This window comes from Dissoconium aciculare, assembly GCF_010015565.1.
Source record: "Dissoconium aciculare CBS 342.82 unplaced genomic scaffold K489scaffold_13, whole genome shotgun sequence".
In the NCBI taxonomy this organism is placed as follows: domain Eukaryota; kingdom Fungi; phylum Ascomycota; class Dothideomycetes; order Mycosphaerellales; family Dissoconiaceae; genus Dissoconium; species Dissoconium aciculare.
The window spans coordinates 320,266-338,985 of NW_022984963.1; the positions used below are offsets into that span (position 1 = coordinate 320,266).

General features: G+C 55.1%; 7 protein-coding genes across 7 annotated transcripts; 4 read left to right on the forward strand and 3 right to left on the reverse strand.

Annotated features, from left to right (window-relative positions):
- Positions 1 to 37: 37 nt before the first annotated feature.
- Positions 38 to 3,674, forward strand: K489DRAFT_325694 (glycosyltransferase family 2 protein; the record flags this gene model as incomplete). Its single annotated transcript, XM_033601844.1, has 2 exons — positions 38 to 3,059; positions 3,154 to 3,674. The coding sequence occupies 2 exons, from the start codon at positions 38 to 40 to the stop codon at positions 3,672 to 3,674; spliced, it is 3,543 nt and encodes a 1,180-aa protein (XP_033456524.1).
- A 1,419-nt stretch (positions 3,675 to 5,093) lies between these two features.
- On the forward strand, positions 5,094 to 7,671 carry K489DRAFT_67485 (Di-copper centre-containing protein). Its single transcript, XM_033608828.1, has 7 exons — positions 5,094 to 5,270; positions 5,336 to 5,461; positions 5,526 to 5,698; positions 5,752 to 6,042; positions 6,115 to 6,473; positions 6,548 to 7,349; positions 7,443 to 7,671. Exons 1-7 carry the CDS (start codon positions 5,216 to 5,218, stop codon positions 7,653 to 7,655), a joined length of 2,019 nt encoding a protein of 672 aa, XP_033456525.1. The 5' UTR covers positions 5,094 to 5,215; the 3' UTR covers positions 7,656 to 7,671.
- A 219-nt stretch (positions 7,672 to 7,890) lies between these two features.
- Positions 7,891 to 9,781, forward strand: K489DRAFT_383706 (kinase-like protein). Its single transcript, XM_033605682.1, has one exon. The coding sequence runs from the start codon at positions 8,022 to 8,024 to the stop codon at positions 9,345 to 9,347; it is 1,326 nt and encodes a 441-aa protein (XP_033456526.1). The 5' UTR covers positions 7,891 to 8,021; the 3' UTR covers positions 9,348 to 9,781.
- K489DRAFT_417560 (alpha/beta-hydrolase) lies at positions 9,375 to 12,173 on the reverse strand (the record flags this gene model as incomplete). Its single annotated transcript, XM_033608193.1, has 4 exons — positions 9,375 to 10,057; positions 10,184 to 10,307; positions 10,381 to 11,954; positions 12,024 to 12,173. The coding sequence occupies 4 exons, from the start codon at positions 12,171 to 12,173 to the stop codon at positions 9,722 to 9,724; spliced, it is 2,184 nt and encodes a 727-aa protein (XP_033456527.1). The 3' UTR covers positions 9,375 to 9,721.
- A 682-nt stretch (positions 12,174 to 12,855) lies between these two features.
- K489DRAFT_325866 (uncharacterized protein) lies at positions 12,856 to 13,492 on the reverse strand (the record flags this gene model as incomplete). The annotated part of the gene is made up of 2 exons (XM_033601860.1): positions 12,856 to 13,214; positions 13,282 to 13,492. 2 exons carry the CDS (start codon positions 13,490 to 13,492, stop codon positions 12,856 to 12,858), a joined length of 570 nt encoding a protein of 189 aa, XP_033456528.1.
- Positions 13,493 to 15,052: 1,560 nt separating this feature from the next.
- On the reverse strand, positions 15,053 to 15,688 carry K489DRAFT_325713 (uncharacterized protein; the record flags this gene model as incomplete). Its single annotated transcript, XM_033601845.1, has 1 exon — positions 15,053 to 15,688. One exon carries the CDS (start codon positions 15,686 to 15,688, stop codon positions 15,053 to 15,055), a length of 636 nt encoding a protein of 211 aa, XP_033456529.1.
- Positions 15,689 to 17,612: 1,924 nt separating this feature from the next.
- Positions 17,613 to 18,578, forward strand: K489DRAFT_373350 (NAD(P)-binding protein; the record flags this gene model as incomplete). Its single annotated transcript, XM_033603413.1, has 1 exon — positions 17,613 to 18,578. The coding sequence occupies one exon, from the start codon at positions 17,613 to 17,615 to the stop codon at positions 18,576 to 18,578; it is 966 nt and encodes a 321-aa protein (XP_033456530.1).
- Positions 18,579 to 18,720: the final 142 nt, after the last annotated feature.

Here is an 18,720-nt window from a genome sequence, read left to right on the forward strand (position 1 = left end):
TTCGCCGTACAGCCCGGACGATCGGGATCGCGATCCTATGCTCGAGGCCGGCGTCGCTGGCCAGGGCCTCGACCGAGACCTGTCACGAAAGAAGAGCCTTGTACGACCCGAACGACGACGCAACGACCCCGAAGACCCCAACTATTACTACCGCAAGCATGCGCAGAAGATGAACGTCCTGCCCTCGACCACCGGCACGGATCCCCAGATGGAAGAGGAGCTGTTGACCCTGACCACCGATTCGGCGGCCCTGCACGGTCAAGGAGAGGTCCTCGACACTTCGCCGCTCAATGAGAAGCCGACCAACAAAGACGGCGCGCGCAGGCAGCCGGCGAAACTCACCCGACGGACGACCGCCAACATTCACGACAAGCAGGTGAAGGACAAGCGACGACAGGAGAAGATGGAGGACAGCGGTGCGCTCACCCTCTGGGGTGCGTACTGCCACGTGTTGACGTTCTGGTGTCCGAATCTCATCCTGTCCCTCATGGGCAAGAAGTCGAAAGAGCAGCAGCGAGCGTGGCGGGAAAAGATTGGTCTCTGCAGCATCATCCTCTTGATGATGCTGTTTGTCGGATACCTCACGTTCGGTTTCACCGCCACGGTCTGCCCGGAAGGAGGTCCCTTGCGTCTCCGCATCAACAACGTAGACCGCGGATACATGATCTTCCACGGCCAAGCCTACGATTTGACCCGCTCGCAGCATCCCCTGGCGCGCGGTGTCCCCGCGGGGAGCAACGTGCTCTTCGACGGCACCAACCCGGGCGCAGGCATGGACGGGAGTTTCCTCATGCAAAACGTCAATGGCGCCTGCAAAGGCCTCATCACTCCGTCGCAAAACTCCGATGTGCCGGTGGACAGCAAAGGCAACATGGCGTGGTACTTCCCTTGCAACCTCTTCAAACAGGACGGCTCGACCCCTCCCAACACGACCATCCCCTACTACCTGGGATACGCCTGTCACACCTCTCGGACCGCCCGTGAGGCGTTCTATGGCGGTCTGCGGTCATCGGGCGATGTCTACTTCACCTGGGAGGACATTCGAAACACTTCCCGCAACTTGGTCGTCTACTCGGGAGATGTCCTCGACTTGGACCTCTTGAGATGGTTCAACGCCAGTCAGGTGGCGGTGCCTCCGGAATTCGAACAGATCCGCACCAACTCCGTGCTGCGCGGCAAGGACATCACCCTGGCGTACACCGCTTCCGACAAGAAGCAGATCGCGCAGTGCTTCCAGGAGATCATCAAGGTCGGCTCGATCGATACCGAGTCGGTGGGTTGTATCGCTTCCAAGGTCGTGCTCTACGTCTCGCTCATCTTCATCCTCGGCATCGTCGGCATCAAGTTCGTCCTGGCCTGTTTGTTCCAATGGTTCCTCTGCCGCAAATACGCCGCCGACAAGACCAGCATGCCGAGCGACAAGAAGGCGCGCAACCGACAGATCGAAGACTGGAGCGACGACATCTACCGCCCGCCGCCAAAGATCACCGACCCGGTCGCCAGCAGCGGTGGCAGTGACCGTGGGAGCAAGCGCGGTACCTTCATGCCGACCACCTCTCGTTTCACCAGCCCGTACGCCATGGACAAGGGTGCTTCGAAGACCATGCCCACGACCATGACTTCCCAGACCAATTCCCGACTGATGGTTCCCGCCGGCGTATCTGGCATTTACGGCCACAGCAACCGCTCCGATGGAAGCCTCGATGGCAGCCGACCCGGTGCCGCAAGCCACGCCAGTCTGATGGACTCGCACAACTTCCCGGCCAGCCGATACAGCAGTGTCATGACCGATGGCAATGGGCCGCAAGGTTTCATCCACGATGCGGTCGTCCCGCAGCCGCCGCCGGAATGGCAGCCTTTCGGCTTCCCGCTCGCGCACACCATCTGTCTCGTCACCGCCTACTCCGAAGGTCTCGAAGGCATCCGCACCACGCTCGACTCCATCGCCATGACCGACTACCCCAACAGCCACAAGATGCTTTACGTCGTGTGTGATGGGCTCATCAAGGGCAAAGGTGAAACCATGTCGACCCCCGATGCCTGTATCAGCATGATGAAGGAATTCGCCGTGCTCCCGGACGATGTCCAGCCCTACTCGTATGTCGCCGTCGCGAGCGGTAGCAAACGTCATAACATGGCCAAGGTCTACTGTGGGTTCTACGACTACGGCGTCGACAGCATCATCCCCGTCGAGAAGCAGCAGCGCGTCCCCATGGTCCTCATCGTCAAGTGCGGCACCCCCGCCGAGGCCACGGCGTCCAAACCGGGCAACCGTGGCAAGCGTGACTCGCAGATCGTCCTCATGTCTTTCCTCCAGAAGGTCATGTTCGACGAGCGCATGACGGAACTCGAGTACGAGATGTTCAACGGCATCTGGAAGATCACGGGCATCAGCCCGGATTTCTACGAGATCGTCCTCATGGTCGACGCCGACACCAAGGTCTTCCCCGACTCCCTCACCCACATGGTCAGCGCCATGGTCAAGGACCCCGAGATCATGGGCCTGTGCGGCGAGACCAAGATCGCCAACAAGACCCAATCCTGGGTGTCGATGATCCAGGTGTTCGAATACTTCATCTCCCACCACCAGGCCAAGTCCTTCGAGAGCGTCTTCGGCGGTGTGACCTGCCTCCCCGGATGTTTCTGCATGTACCGCATCAAGACGCCCAAGGGCGGCCAGAACTACTGGGTGCCCATCCTCGCCAACCCGGACATCGTCGAGCATTACTCCGAGAACGTGGTCGACACCCTCCACAAGAAGAACCTGTTGCTGCTCGGCGAGGACCGTTACCTCAGCAGTCTGATGCTCAAGACCTTCCCCAAGCGGAAGCAGGTCTTCGTCCCGCAGGCCGTGTGCAAGACCACCGTCCCCGATGAGTTCAAGGTGCTCCTCTCCCAGCGCCGTCGCTGGATCAACTCGACCGTGCACAACCTGATGGAGCTCGTCCTCGTGCGCGACCTCTGTGGTACCTTCTGCTTCTCCATGCAGTTCGTCGTCTTCATCGACCTCGTCGGCACCGTCGTCCTCCCTGCCGCCATCGCCTTTACGCTCTACGTCCGTAAGTTCTCATATCCTCCCATCCACATCTTTCCCTGATTTCCTTCCGGAACAACAAAGACTAACCACTCCCTCAGTCGCCCTCGCCCTCAAAGCCGCGGCGACCAACACGCCCGCGCCGGTGATCCCCCTCGTGCTCCTCGCGCTCATCCTCGGTCTCCCGGGCGTGCTGATCGTCATCACCGCGCACCGCGTCAGCTACGTGCTCTGGATGTTCGTGTATCTCCTCTCGCTGCCGGTGTGGAATTTCATCCTGCCCTGCTACGCCTTCTGGCACTTCGACGACTTCTCCTGGGGCGACACCCGCCAGGCCGCCGGCGAGGTCCGCGGCGCCGACAAGTCCGGCCACGGCGGCGACGGCGCCTTCGACTCCTCCAAGATCACCATGAAGCGCTGGGGCGACTTCGAGCAGGAGCGCCGCCTCCGCCAGGGCGACTGGACCCCGCCGCCCATGCCCTTCGGCGCCGCGCATTACGCTCGCCCCGGCCCCGAGTCCCCCGCCGGGAGCGTGGTCGGCGGCGCCGGCGCCGGCGCTGCGCATGGCTACGACTCCCGCACCAGCAGCCCCCAGATGATGGACCGCGTCGAGAGGAAGCCCAGCGCGTACATCCTCTGATCGGATGGATCCCCGCCCTGTTCCCTAGCGGAACCAAAAAAAAATTCCGGAAACGAAATGTCATAAAAGTTCTTTTTATTTTCACTTCGATGATGAGGTGGTGGATTTCGGGTTCCAATTTTTTGGGTTTCGCGTGAACTTCCTCCGGTATTCGCCGGTCGGGAGGGAAGCCTGCCTGTCTATCTGTCTATCTGTCTGTCTGTCCGAGAGCGGCTCGTGCGGATCACGTTTATGTCTTTTTTTTCCCTCTCTCTTCTCTCTTCGTGGAGGAGGTCGGATGGGTCCTTATTTACTTCTCGGGAGAGAGAAAAAGAGTGGGGTGTGGATATCTGCTTAAATCGTTTGTTGGCTGTCTATCGGCCCTTTATCTTATCATGGTCGTTGTGCATATCTTTTTCCATTTATTTATTCTTTTCCATGATCGATGCCTCGTCTCTACTTCCCTCTCGGCTCTATGCTCGCTATTCTCTGCGCTCTGCTCTCGGCCTCGGTCGTTCTGCCCTCCCGGACTCATTCCTCTTGGCTCACTCACTCGCTCGCGTGCATGCATGGATTTATGTATGCATCCGTCCATCTTCCTCCTCTACCCTGACCCTCCTTTTATATATTTTCTTTCTTTCGGGAGGGCATTGTTACTGTCGATGTGTATATAATGAGCTGGGAGAAAAGGAAAGGAAAGGGCATGAAAGGCATGAATGCTCGTCCGAGTTCTTCCCCACTACTTTGCCCATTTCTCTCTTCCTCTCAGGTGGAATAACACCCTGAGCGAACGTGCTATATAGGGACGGCGATGCCCCGTTGATGAGGCGAAAGTGTATGTATCTCGAATCCCTCTCCTCTCCTACATTTCCTCCCACTCTTTGTAATTTTTTGTCTGCTTCGTTCGGAATCTCCCTTGACCACTGCTTCTCCACGCACAAGGCAGAGAGGTTGCTGTGAGCGATACCGTGGACCCGCACGAATGGAAGTTGGCGTTGTCCCCGCCCTCTCGAGGTCTCCCTCCACGTGTGCAGGCAAGCGAGCACCACCACTAACTAGCTGGGTACTACACATGAACCATGCAAGGGTACAGAACGACCTCTCCCCTCAGTACAACGCCGCTGTACCTATCCTCCAATCCGAAAACTTGATCGGAATGCATCATCCGACATCCTCCATGGTCGAAAGCACAATCACTCTCCGTTTGTCATCGACACCACCGTTCAGCAGAATGTCATCGATCCTAGCAGCCATTATTGCCAGGCTTTCAGCCAGCCTCGATCGCTCGTGCGCCGCAGGATGGAGCATAGCTCTCTGACGCCTCTTCTCCCCTTGGCCTCGACGTGGCCTGCAATGGTGGCCCGATGGCTGCGGCGAACGCCGATTCAATGTAGCGATGTACACGTGAGCAAGACGAACTGCCAAATCGGAAGTCTATAAGAGAGTTCTTCGACCGCCTCTTCTCGCATGAAGTACTCCTTTGAAAAGACGAGCTATCCCGGACTCATAATCCCACCGATCATACTCAGCTTGAGTTGTGTCCGTTCGTCGAGCGCATCGCCATGGCGTCCGAGTGGAGCGAATACCTCGCCAATGGGATCCCCGTCGCCGAGGGTGGTGTGTAACAGCCATTGATCATTAACAGCAATGCGTGGTTCGGCTTTTGCTAACCTAGAAAACAGAAACCATACCCAACCGCAAGGAGATCCGTTCGTTGACCGACGCGGAACTCTACGTATACGTCAAAGGACTCCGACTGTTCTACGATGTGGACAAACAGGATCCGCTCTCCTACTTCCAGATCGCCGGTGAGTCGTGCTTCAGCTTGACGCACGATCTTCCTTAGCTGATGATCCGCCCCCCGCCGTGCAGGAATTCACGGATTGCCGTATGAGAATTGGCCGACGAACGAAGCCTGGAATGACATTCCCGTCAGAAAAGTCGACCCCAATCCCAACGCGCCTGAGCGGGACTTTGGTGGTTTCTGTACCCATTCCTCCATTTTGTTCCTCACCTGGCACCGTCCGTATCTGGCACTTTTCGAGGTAAGCACATCGGTCGGCGGATTATTCTATGAGACATATTCACAACATTTCAGTCGGCTCTCTATAAGCATGTCCAGGAAGCAGCACGGTTGGTCGACGATCAAGATCCCCTCAAGTCGGAATATCTCGCAGCTGCCAAAAGCTTCCGCATGCCGTATTGGGACTGGGCGCTCCCACGAGACATTGGATCCGTCTTTCCGCTGTTCGCTCTGACTGACGATGGTTTGCCCGGGGACATCAAATCCAAGGCCAAGTTGGATTACAATCCGCTTTTCAAATATGTCTTTCCGGCGGAGGACGGCGCGTCTGCGGAGGAACAGGCCGCGTGGGACGCCCTCACATATGTGCGTATTGCCTCGAGCTTGTGACAATCTCGATTCGATGCAGGATTCACAACGCTGACCGACTGATCACAGAAGGGCAAAGGCGAGGTCGTACGATATCCTCTAGGTCGTCAGCCCTCCGATGGGGAGAAGGGAGACATGGAGAACGCGCTTGAGACCTTTTTCGCGCAACAAGAATCTACTCTGCCTCCCCCTGGTCAGAATCTGACCGAGCGCATCACGTACCTCCTCCAAGGCTACAGTGAATTTGGCCCCTTCAGCCACAATCGTTATTTCCCGCCCACTGACAAGGACGATCCCACCATGGACGCCAACAAATACGGCAGCGTCGAGGATGTGCATAATTACTTGCACGATCTCATCGGAGGAGGAGGACAGATGGGTGATCCTGCCACATCCGCTTTCGACCCTATCTTCTGGCTGCATCACACGTGAGTCCAATCTTCCACGAGTGACATATCGACTTATGATCCTTTTCGATCGCTGACGCGAGCACCTTCTTCAGGAACATCGATCGCTTACTTGCCATCTGGCAAGGTCTGTGGCAAGAAGACAACAAGGCCGATACATGGGTGACTCCGCAGCCCAACGGCAAGGCGAACATCGTCCAACTCCAAAAAGATGAGCAGACCGTGCTAACTAAACTGTATCCGTTCCGACCCACGCCTACGACCTGGTATGATTCGAACACGATGAAGCAGACCAAGGATTTCGGATACTACTATCCCGAGACTGCCGGCACCACCTATCCCATCGATGAGACCGCGAAGACAGCGCTGCGAGCCAAGATCACCGCCTTGTACCCATCTCCCGCGCGACTGTTCGTCATGAGCAAGAAAGGGCTCGACGGGGCCGAGAAGACGCTACTTCCCAAGGCCGAAATCGTCAAATCTGTCGAGAGCGAATCGGCGCCGGTCGCCGTTACCGCCGCTACATCGCGAAAGCTCAAAGACCTCATCCCCGCCAATGACAAACATCTCGAATGGCTCGTCAACATCAAGGCCGAGAAGCACGCCCTCGGAGGCGATTACTCCGTCTTCATCTTCCTGGGCCCTCCCGATGACGCCCAGCCTAGCCAATGGCAATTCTCGCCGCTGTACGTCGGCGCATTCTATCCTTTCGGCCAGAGCAACGAGACCAGCTGCGCAAATTGTCGAGATGCCCAGCGTGACCACACCAACATCACCGGTCAAATCCCCTTGACCTTGGCCCTGATGGAGAGATATCTCGTCGATATCATCCCGGATATGCAACATTCGACCGTGGTGGAGTATCTGAAGGTCAACCTCCATTGGCGAGTTCGAAAGGTACGTTTCTGGTGCACCAATCTATCCCATGACATCCTGGGGTCATAAGGCCTGTCCAATCTAATCATACACTGACATTCTACTTGCACACAGAACGGCCGGAAACTCGACAACCGATCAGACGTCGATGGCCTCAAGGTCTTCGTCGTCACCAATGAGGTCACTCTTCCCGAGCATGAGTCTCGGTTACCCGACTATGCCTATGATGTAACTCCCGTGTTGGAGATCACCACGAAGGAGGATGGAAGCGGCGGTAGAGGTGAAGGCACCGGGTTGACCAACGCCGATGTTCCGAGTGCTCCGTAAGCGATGATCGCGTCACGAGGGAATTGTAGCTTCACGGATGTGGTACTGGACCAATTCGATTGTTCGACTTCGTTGCATCTTTTGTTGCTGTAAATGCCCACGTTGGTCTGCCCGGTCTCAGAATAGAAACATCAATATCCGACACGTGGCTGTGGAGGCGCGTCACGGCTCGGTCCGTGCGCTTCGCCTTTCACGACCGAACCAAGCTTACCCTGACGAGGCTCAATCAATGTATCGCATTCGAATGCGCCGCCGCAAATTATACGCCAACTCGATTCTCGTCTCTAGAGATCAAAACACCACACTTCACCTCCCGACCGACCTCACGACAGGAGAGCAGGCTGCTCCTGCCCGCGCCGATCCACAATGTCACAACCACCATCCCTCGTCACCCAACTCTCCCACTACATCCTCGACGGCATCTGGCAACTCGGCAACTGCTTTAACTGCTTCCCCTCCAATCCCTCCCTGCGCATCAACGGCCGAAGCTTCAAAATCCTGCGCCTCCTCGGCGAAGGCGGCTTCAGCTACGTCTACCTGGTGCAATCCCCGGGCGACCCCACGCTCTACGCGCTGAAGAAGATCCGGTGTCCCTTCGGCCAGGAGAGCGTCTCGCTCGCGCTGAAAGAGGTCGAAGCCTACAGCCTGTTCGCGCCGCACCCGAACATCATCCACGCCATCGACCACAGCGTGGAGAGCGACCGCGGCGCCGCCGACCCGGGGAGCAAGACGGTCTACATCCTCCTGCCGTACTACCGGCGCGGCAACCTCCAGGATGCCATCAACGCGAACCTGGTCAACCGCGTGCGCTTCCCCGAGCGCAGGCTCATGATGTTGTTCCTGGGCGTCTGCCGCGCCCTCAAGGCCATGCACCAATACCGCGTGAAAGGCGACAGCGCCGCGAGTCGACAGAAGGCCCGCGCCGTCCGTTCCCAAGCAGCAGAAGCCGACCGAGATGCCGCGACGGAAGCCCGAAGAGGAGGAGGAGGAGGAGGATCATCAGGGACCAACGGCGCGTCCGACGGCGACGACATCGAGAACGCGCCGCTCATGGACAACGCCGGCGAAGTGCTCGCGGCGCAGGACGGCGTCGCCGAGGGCGCCATCCGCAGCTACGCCCACCGCGACATCAAGCCGGGCAACATCATGATCGCGGACTCCGGCGCGCAGCCCATCCTCATGGACCTCGGCTCGCTCTCGCCGAGCCCCACGCGCATCACGAGCCGCGCGCTCGCGCTCCAGGTGCAGGACCAGGCGGCCGAGCACAGCACGATGCCGTACCGGGCGCCGGAGCTCTTCGACGTGAAGACCGGCACGACGATCGACTGCAAGGTGGACATCTGGAGCCTGGGCTGCACGCTGTACGCGTGCCTGGTGGGCAAGTCCCCGTTCGAGGCGCGCAGCGAGGAGACGGGCGGCTCGCTGTCGCTCTGCGTCCTTGGCGGCGACTGGAGGTTCCCCGACGAGGGCGCCGCCGAGGCCAAGCGGGGGAAGCAGAGGGTCGTCTCGGGCGAGAACGGCGAGCCGCCGAAGAAGGACGAGGTCATCTCCGATCTGGTCAAACAGGTCGTCCGCGTGTGCCTGGCCGTCGAGCCCGCGGAGAGGCCCGATGTCGACCAGTTGATTGCGATGGTGGAGGATGTGATTGCGCAGCTGCCCGACGAGGGGGATGCCGCGGTGGATTTCGAGTGAGAAAAGAAAAGAAGAATTGAGGGATGGGAATGGGGTGGTTTCCTTTTTGTAGGATTATGTTGAGGGATAGCCGGCGTTACTTGAAGGCGTACATTTCTTTTTTTCTGTAGAAACTTCCGAGCCGATGTCGGATGATCGCGCGTTCGAGCGATGATGGGAGGGAAGACGGATATGTTCGATTAGACGAGAATGGGAAATTTCGGTGAAGGATCTACTGTGTTGTCGGATGGGGGAAAAGCCATGTACGGCAGAGCAGAGTTGTGTACGGCTCAGAACCGATCCGTGCATTTGTTTTCTAAATAACGGTCATATCATCATCAACAATGGACAGCTTCAAAATCGAGCCCGTCCTCCATTAATCACGCTCACTCTTCTCAAATCGTGACCTTGCCCAACGACGACACCACCACCTCCTCCTCCTTGATACCTCCGAAATACTCCTCACCCTCCGGATCCTCGACCGTAAAAGGCCTCTTGCCGACGAATTTATTGATGAAATTCAGCACGGTCTTATACCAGACGAGCGAATTCTCCGGCTGGGAGACCAAATGGTTCTCATCGGGAAAGGTGAGGAATTGACTTTCGACGCCGCGGGCCTGCAAGATATTGAACGCCGCCAGACCCTCCGAGATGGCGATCCGGTAATCCTTGGAGCTGTGGATGACGAGTTCGGGCGTTTGCCATTCGGAGAAAAAGGCGGAGGGATCCCACTTCCTCCAGGAAGATTCCCGCGAGGAGGAAGAGGAGGCCAGGGAACGAGCCCCGACGGCGGTGGTGGACAGGGTGAAGGGGTTGTCGCCGCGGATGTGGGCGCATTGGTCGTTGTCCCAGGGGACGCCGCCGAGTTCGTGCATGGGAAAGTAGAATTCGTCCGTCGAGTAGAAGCAGCCGGCGAGGCTGGTGACTCCGTCATGGCAGACGAGGGCCTTGAATTTTCGGCCGAGGTCGTGACCTTGGATCCTGGAGGCGGTGATGAATGTCAGCGTCCTTTTCTGTTTCCTTTCATCGCTCTATCACACAGACATGATCGTACCAATTGACCATATAACCCCCATAGCTACCACCTAGCGCCACTGCGCGATCATTGTCTGCTTCCGGCATGTTTTCACTAATCCAGTCGAAGGCATTGACGATATCTTCATAGGGGGTTCCACCCCAGTTGCAACGGCTGGCATCGGTGAATGCAGCCCCATAACCAGAGCTTCCCGTAAAATTAGGCATGATGACAATATAGCCCTGCTCAGCAAAGACTGCAGGGTTCCATTTATAGGACCAAATATCCGCACATGCCTCCGAGGGTCCACCGTGAATGATGTATGCAACAGGGTATTTCTTGGTGCGATCAAAGTCACTAGGTCGCATGACAAGGCTATGAATTCTTGGGTTTCTAGCCGTGGGATTTCCTGCAGGGGTCCAAAGAGAGTCTCTCTGCTCCACAGACAGGCCATATTTACTTCCATCTTCAGAGACAGATGATGCCCATTCTGGGAGGGGCCATGATCCATCTCCATCGGAATGGAGCAAGACGTATATAGAGCTATCAATGAGCGAGCTCATAGACAAGAAGATTTCGCCGCCGGGGAGTGGGCGGACTTCTAATACATTTCCGCCGGTGTTAGATCCGACAGGGGGTTTCCACGATTCGTCACGATCAATGACAAAAATTCTTCCCACTCCTGAATCACTCGCTGTGACGTATAGCCGATCCGGATTCGTGGTAGAAAATTGCACCGAAGTCGGACTGAGGTCCCAGGACGAAGCTGCGATTTGTGTAGCAACCATATCTGGAACATCGGCTGTGCCGAAGCCGAAGATGACGTTTCTTTCCGCATCATGACCGTTGGTCTTCATCTTGAGGAAAGCGACTTGGCTACCATCATCACTGAAGACGGGTGAAGTTGCCGCGCCGTCAAAGCCAGGAGTTTGTACCAGCAAGGGTTTTGGAGCTTCTCCGCCACCCCAGTCGAATATCTTGAGCAAGTAGGTATTGCATTTATTATTGAGCGCACGACTGAGATTAGGATCTTTCGCCACAAAAATGATGCCGTATGAGCTAATGTCGAAGTGATCCGTACCGCCAAAAGGTGGAATTGGACACTCCAGGCCGAGGCGAGGATGGGCATTAGTGAAAGAAGAGAGCTTGAATCGATCTCCTTTGTTCGATCGGTCGAGCTGCGCGTACCACAGATTGTTCCGTTCTTTAGTCTCGTAGCGATCCCACTCGCGTACTTGGATTGTGGAGTATAGTCGACCAGTTGAGTGTGTTGGTTTAGCCGTCTCTGAATTGTACAGACTACCATCAGGAGAAGCTCGTGCGGTGACTGCAACCGCGAATCTCTTTCCCGGCGTGAGACTTTTGACTTTGAGATTGGCTGCTGGTGCTTGGATGCTTCCTGCAACGTAGAATCCCTTACCTTCAGAGGAGGTCGCGAGTTCCATCTCTCCGGATGCGGTGATCGCCTTGAGACTAGCTACCACGAGCTTCGTCTCGCCATTCTTGCCTGCGTAAAGGAACGTGAAGAGATCGTCGTGGTCGAGCCAATTCAAACTAGAAATTCCCTCGGCACTGGCAAGGCGGTAAGTCTCCCCACCAGTGGTTGGTGGGCGCTGACTGTAGCCGAAGAGGTAATTGCAGTTAGCATCGTATCGAGCGGAATCCTTGTCCCGCCTCAAGACACAAAGTGAGTAAGACTGGCTGTGCGTATCGAAGCTGTATGTCGACGTCGTATAAAGAATGAGGCTTGCATCGGAGTTAGGAACTCCAATGGACCGCCGTGGAGCTGATAGCAAAACCTGTGGTGTGAATTTGTTGGCACGATAGACCATGGCGGGCCGACGGACAGTCATTCAATTGCGACGACGGAGTGTTCGAGGAGATCTCTAAGTCTTTGATCTATTGCTGTTGATGCAGTGACTCTTATCGATTCTAAATGTTGTTATGTATTGGCTGACTTATGAAGATCGTGCGGCACAGGCAACGAGCGGGATGTCTGACATGCATGATCTTGCAAATCATTGCGATCTGGCTCCGCGTGTCCGCCACTAACGCAGGGACAAGCAGAGAACTGCGTATGTAACGCATGCAGCGGGCCAATGGCCCACAAATTTGGCGCCAACATTGAATCGATCGGAGGAGGAATACGCGTTGTTTGACTTCGCCTTGTTTTTGACATGTTGTCGGGCTCAGGCGACGGTCCATTGAATCCGCAGGTGACCTTGCAGGGTTAGGACAGGACATGGCATTGGACCCCCGTTTTATTGGCTCGGCTATGACCGCCGCTAGCAGAAACACTGAATGCAGGCATGATGATTACCGCCTGTACTAGAATTGGGGAAACACCACTCACGATTAAGAGATCACACGGACTGAATGATGGCAATCAGTCCTGTCACACACCTACAGAGCTTATACTTCTGCTAACAACAAGTCACCATGAAATCTCAACGACAAGGACCAACACCACATGAGACATTGGTGTGATATCAATACCACTCCTACACAACAGCTTCACTGCAATCCCGCCAATCCAGGCCCAAACGCATTATCACCACCCTGCCGATGATCCAACTCATCATAATTGAGCGTAAACTCCCGACGCTCGCGGCGCCAATGCGGCGTAGGCTCGAAGAAGATGAACACTCCCCGCTCCGTCGTCGGTGTGGGACGAGTGACAGCGCCATCGATAGGTGCGCCGTTGGTCAAGTCGACGAGCACGGGGCTTGTGATGCGGTTGGCTTCTGCTGTGTCCTTTTGTAGCCACCTGCGTAGGATTTTGTGCCATCGCCAGAAACGCGCGTGGAGCTCGATGCCGGCTTGTTCTTGCTCGAGACCGCGTGGATTTTGGTAGAAGGCGAAAAATAGGGTTTCTAGAATAGCGATGAGATTAGCCCTGATACTTCAACGCAGTCCTAAGAAGGAATGTCCACGACTCACCATCGCTCATGGCGGACATGCGTGGTAATAATGACGGCACGTTGGTAACGTTGTAGGACTCGGACAGCGGAAAATCAGGGATTGGCCGCCGTTGAGTAAGGGAAGATTCCGATCCATCATAAAGATCACCAAAGACGGAGAAAGTTGGGTAAAGTGGCTCCGAGGACTCGAGGTCCAATCCCAATGCCGCAGAGCTCAAATCGTGACCCATGAGCATCGCCTGTGTTTTTTGCTTTTGTGGCAGTGTCTGGTCACCCGGTAGCCCATTTGTCCGATCGTCCCGATACCGAAACATGGCTTCCAGACCTGCCATTCCTGACCGATCTGCTTCCGGAATCTCTGACCAGGGTTTGCTGTTCGACGAAGGTGCTTGTTGCCCAGCTGCCTGTGCGTGTGATTGTTCCGGCGAGCCAAAATTGGGATTCTTTCGAAATGTCGCCGACTGCTGATCCAGAGACTGATGCGAAGGGGCTGTCGAAGGCGCTCGAGGCTGTGGTATTTGCGCGTGTTGTTGTGTGGACGAAGGTTGTCGGATAGCACTGCTGTTCCATGTACCACCGCCAGAGCTCGCCGGAGGTAAAGGTTGTGCGCGCGGAGCACCGGAAAGGGTTGGGAAGTCACTCATGTCAATCGGACCTTGTCCACTGCCACCGCCCATCACTTGCGCAAATCCTGATAGTTGTCCCGGCCGTGCCGCAAGCCCTGGTGCATTCGCTGGTAGCCCGCCGAATGATGATGGTGCCCCAAATGCCCAATTTGCTCCTGCATTGCCATTGCCCAAGCCCGTCTTTTGTGTATTTTGTAGCCGTGGCGTCTGTCGCGCATTCTGCTGCACTCCGAAGGAATTCATGATGAGAGCTCGCTGGGCCGAAAATCAGATTCGTGATCAAACTGCGCGAGATCTAAGGTCTTTGTAGTCGGCCAGTGAATGCTCTGACGAGGAAGACTCACCCTATAGATAGATCATGCTATGACATAAAACTTTGGAAGAGACTGTTACACAAGACGTCGCAGCTTTGCCTGGTCTGGCGAGAGATATTGGCAGATTGTCTGTGCAGCGGCGATAATTGTGTGAATGTGGTCGACCTGGCTGGACGAATGGACCTGTACCGGAATGATATCTTTATGACGATCGCTAGATGGCAACCCGATCCGTAGTATATCGTTTCAGGAGTTTGTTATTTTCGGTGTTGTGTTTGCGAATTGTTTGCAGGAACATAGATGTCACTTGACGCGCCGCCCGGGCAATGACATGTGGTTGTTAGGTAGATTCATGAGTTCATCTCAGCACGAAGGGTCTCGCTTTCCAAGGTTCGTCAGGCGCATCGTCTCTGCTCCACGTTTAGGCGGGGAAACACCATTCCATGGCATTGCAGGAGCACGCGACTCACTGTTGACGACAGTGAACATCATCCACCAAAACCGTATCTCACGAATAGTTTCCATTGGGGTGCAGACGATCGTGACCTGGAGGCGATCGCGTGGCAATTTTGTGACATGGGCGATTTTAGACGGCAGCCTGGACACCCTGCCCAGCTCGAATACATGTTCTACACAGATAGTCGAGATGGCATAAAATATATTCAATTCGCAGACTGGTCAAGAAGGATAAATCGTATCGCATGTATATCATAAGAAGCCTCATCGTCGCGCCGCCAAAGACAAAGGATTGGGACTGTCTGTGCGATGAAGAGAAATGCACGCTGTGTGTGAGACGTCCATCCGGACAAAGTCAAATTGAGTAGTGAATGTGATGAAAAGCATTGAGAGATCACGCCGCCGTCGCGGCGTCCTTCTCCTCCATCTTCCTCCTAGCGGCCAAGACCATCTCCTCGCGTCTCCGCTTCAGCGCTTCAGCGCGGGCGTTCTTGTCCGCGCTCCACCCACTCTGCTTCTTCTGCGCCTCCTCGCTCAATACAGGCTCCTTACCCTTGCCGTTGACCCGCGATTGCAGGTTATACCGAGTGATAAGATCGGTCCCTGAGGACGAAGCAAGACTGAGCTTGGCGGCGGTGTGGGCTTGGACGGCCGCTATCGCAGTGCTTCCGCTCGCCTCGACGGGCGCAGGCAAGTTCGGTTGGAAAGTAGGCGGCGGAGTATCGAGTCCGCGGCCGCTGAGGATGCGCTCCATGGTGCCTTGCACATTGCCTCCGTTGTGATGTAAGTCCCATGCGATGGTGCGGCGGTCGAGTTGTGGGAAGACGGCGGAGACTTGTTCGATTTTGTTGATGTCGATATTCGATCGCCGTGATGATGATCCTGTGGAAGATCTGGAGGACGTGGAAGATGCGCGGGCGTTGCTGCCTCCGACAGGTTTGCTCATGAACCATCGGATGGCTAGGAAGCCAACGAAGGCGACAGCGATGAGCTGCGGGATGTTGATCGAGGTCTGATTGTCCTGCACCATTTTGATTGCTGCAGCAGTGAGATTGGTTTGTGGACGTCGAATTTGGAAGAGAGTCGGGTGGAGTTGGTGTCGGGGAGAGTGCGTTGTAATGTCGTGTGAGTCTGACGTACTGTATAGATAGATTGGACGGCCGGCCTAGGGAATTGGTGGTATGGATCGGCGGCGAAAGCCGTGGAGAGTCACGATCGGAACGGAGTTTGGAAGATGCCGACAAGTACCGAATGCAGTGCATACAGTACTTTTCAATGTGCCGATATGCTCACGGGAATTATCTGAAGAATTTGATTGTGAGGATTAGGAAATGGTCACAGAAGTCTATGTTGGCAATGAGGATGAATATCGTGCATCTGGGCCATGTTTCAGCGTCCGATGTCTCAAAATGCCAGGCACGAAAAGTACCAGGTGTTCATCATGCGTGCACGTGCTCGGACTCCGAATTGTGCACGTCGGTGACGTCGCCAAAGATTTCATGTCGGCTTGAATCTGCGCCAGGAATGACATGATCGACTGCGGCAATGCATTAATCATCTACACTACCTGGGCATGGTCGCATCGTGAGACAGATCACGCATCAGGAAGTCGACTACTATCAAGATACAGAGTTTATTCCTGAAGTCCGAATGTGATCTCGGCGCAAATGTAAGCAAGACAGAGGCGTGTCTTGTAATATTAATATTCATACCCACGCCTGGTCTTGCGAACATGATGTTGTCGGCGAAGAGAAGTTCAACAGGTTCTCCAACGTAGATGAATCAGTGACCACGATGTAATCAGCTCAATTTGCAGAGCACCACCATATAAAAATTCGACCTTTCGCAGGGAGATAGGTACAGCTGTCGAAGACAAAGTTGCATCCAGCTCTGGTACTCCTCCTCTCGCAGTCGTCTTTAGTCTTGCCAATGAGGACTGAATTGCTCCTTCGATTCCAGCCTCGCGTGCTCGCGATGCTCAAAAATCTCAAAGCACATCGTATGGTCCAAGCCATGGGCTTGATTTTCGGTTGAGGAGAAAACCGGCGGCAGAACAGGCTGGTGGGTTGAACAGTGAACGACGCTTGAGACGGCTCGGCGTTGTGGGCATACGCTTGAATATCTTAGGCACTGCGGAGATCTTTGTTTTCTTCATCCTTTGGGAACCACTGCGACTGAGGTCGCTTCAGAGAATGCTCCGGCTTGCTCATGTGCGGCGGCTTATTTCCACCTCGACAGCATGCAACATCTTACGAGCAACACCGGTTGACATTTGGGTGACGCATTCGTCGATTGATCGACTCATCTGCGGGTGACCAGCGTTGGCGAACGCGTTGAGCATCTAGAACTCTAAATAATCGTTCACGGAGATCTCATGGTCTCGAAAACCTCTCGCGCAAGCGTCCCACATCGCATACGGCTGTGGCCGTAAGATAGCGCAATACTGCATCGTGTCCTTCATGAAGACTTCTAGTCGATTGCCGCGGCGCGATAAATTCAATTGCTCTCCTTCGACAGTGTACATGGAAGTGTGAATCGTGATGTGGCCCGAAATGGAATAGCGGCGCATCTCGCGATCCGACCTTTCATGTTCACATTAGATCATTACCTAGGTACCTATGTAATCTTCAACACTTGATGTGAGCCCTAGGTCACTACAAACCAGTCTAGTTTTGACCATCACGACCTCAAGTACAATGAGTGATCGTTGCTGACAAATTCAAGCGAGCATCACGGCTTAATCCAAGCGAGCTGATCAATCGAAGTGATGAGACGACTTGGCGAATGCGAAGAAGTTGACACACTGCAGTAAGCTGACGTCAGGACGTGGCATTCAGCATTCTGTTGGTGGTTCTGTTGAACAATTCCAATGGATGCTTGCGGCAATATATATTGCGATGGGTTCTCGTCAGGTCCATTTGTCACGACGATTCCATCAACACGTTCACGCAGACATGGCCAAAGATTCCGCGGAGAAAGACTTGCTTCTCATCGTGGCCGCGTCAGGTAAATTGGGCTTCGCCACGCTCAATGCGCTCCTGGATCGCCAACTGCTACCTGCATCCCAGATCGTATGCACGACATCTTCCGAACAGGGAGAAAAGAAGCTCGCTGCTGCTGTTCAGCAAGGGGTCCAGGTTCGCCGCGCCACCTTCGATGACAGCATAGAGACATGGACGTCGACTTTGCATCACTGCACGAAGCTTTTTCTGATCTCTAGTCCGCGGGGCGAAAAGGATTATGGCGATGCTCCTGACGGCGAAGGGCGAGAGACAGACCACTTTCTGGTTCTAGAAGCAGCCAAACGTGCTGGAGTACAACACGTGTATTACACCAGCCTCGCATTTGCCAACCCAAGTCTCAGTCGAGTTATGAAGGCACACGAGCGCACCGAGGTCTGGCTACAGCGGAACAGTGAGCACATGGACTTCACCATACTTCGCGAGGGTCTGTACAGCGAGAGCTGGCCGTTGCACCTCGGATATTACGACCTCAAGAACGACGATCGATCTGAATTGCTCGTGGCAGGCGATGGCCAGATCAGCTGGACCAGTATTCCGGACCTCGGCCTGGCGAATGCTGTCATCCTGACCGCGCCAAGGAATGAATGGCTGGGCAAAACATGTTACCTCACGCGCAGTGTAACCTGTTCGTTGAGTGATGTCGCGAACATGGTCTCCAGCGCGGTAGGTCGAGAGATCAAGCTCAAAGTGACCTCCCGTGACGAGTACGAGAGGTACTATGAGCACGAGAGGGGTATCGATCATGGAATGGTTACCTGGTGGAGTAAGACGTATGACGCGCTCAAATTGAAAGAATGCGAAGTAAGGGATCCGACATTGGAACGGCTTCTCCAGAGTTTTGATGTCAAACCCGAAGACATTCGCGAGACAGTGCGCAAAATGCTCACCAAGAAGTAAAAGGACAAGACTGTTAGGATAGTCACAGTATAGGAAATGCATCGTACTGGAAAGTCCCTGGCGTCTGTGCACTTCTAACATCACATACATGAGAACACGAATGGTGTACACATGAGGCAGAGATAAGAATTTACACCGCTAA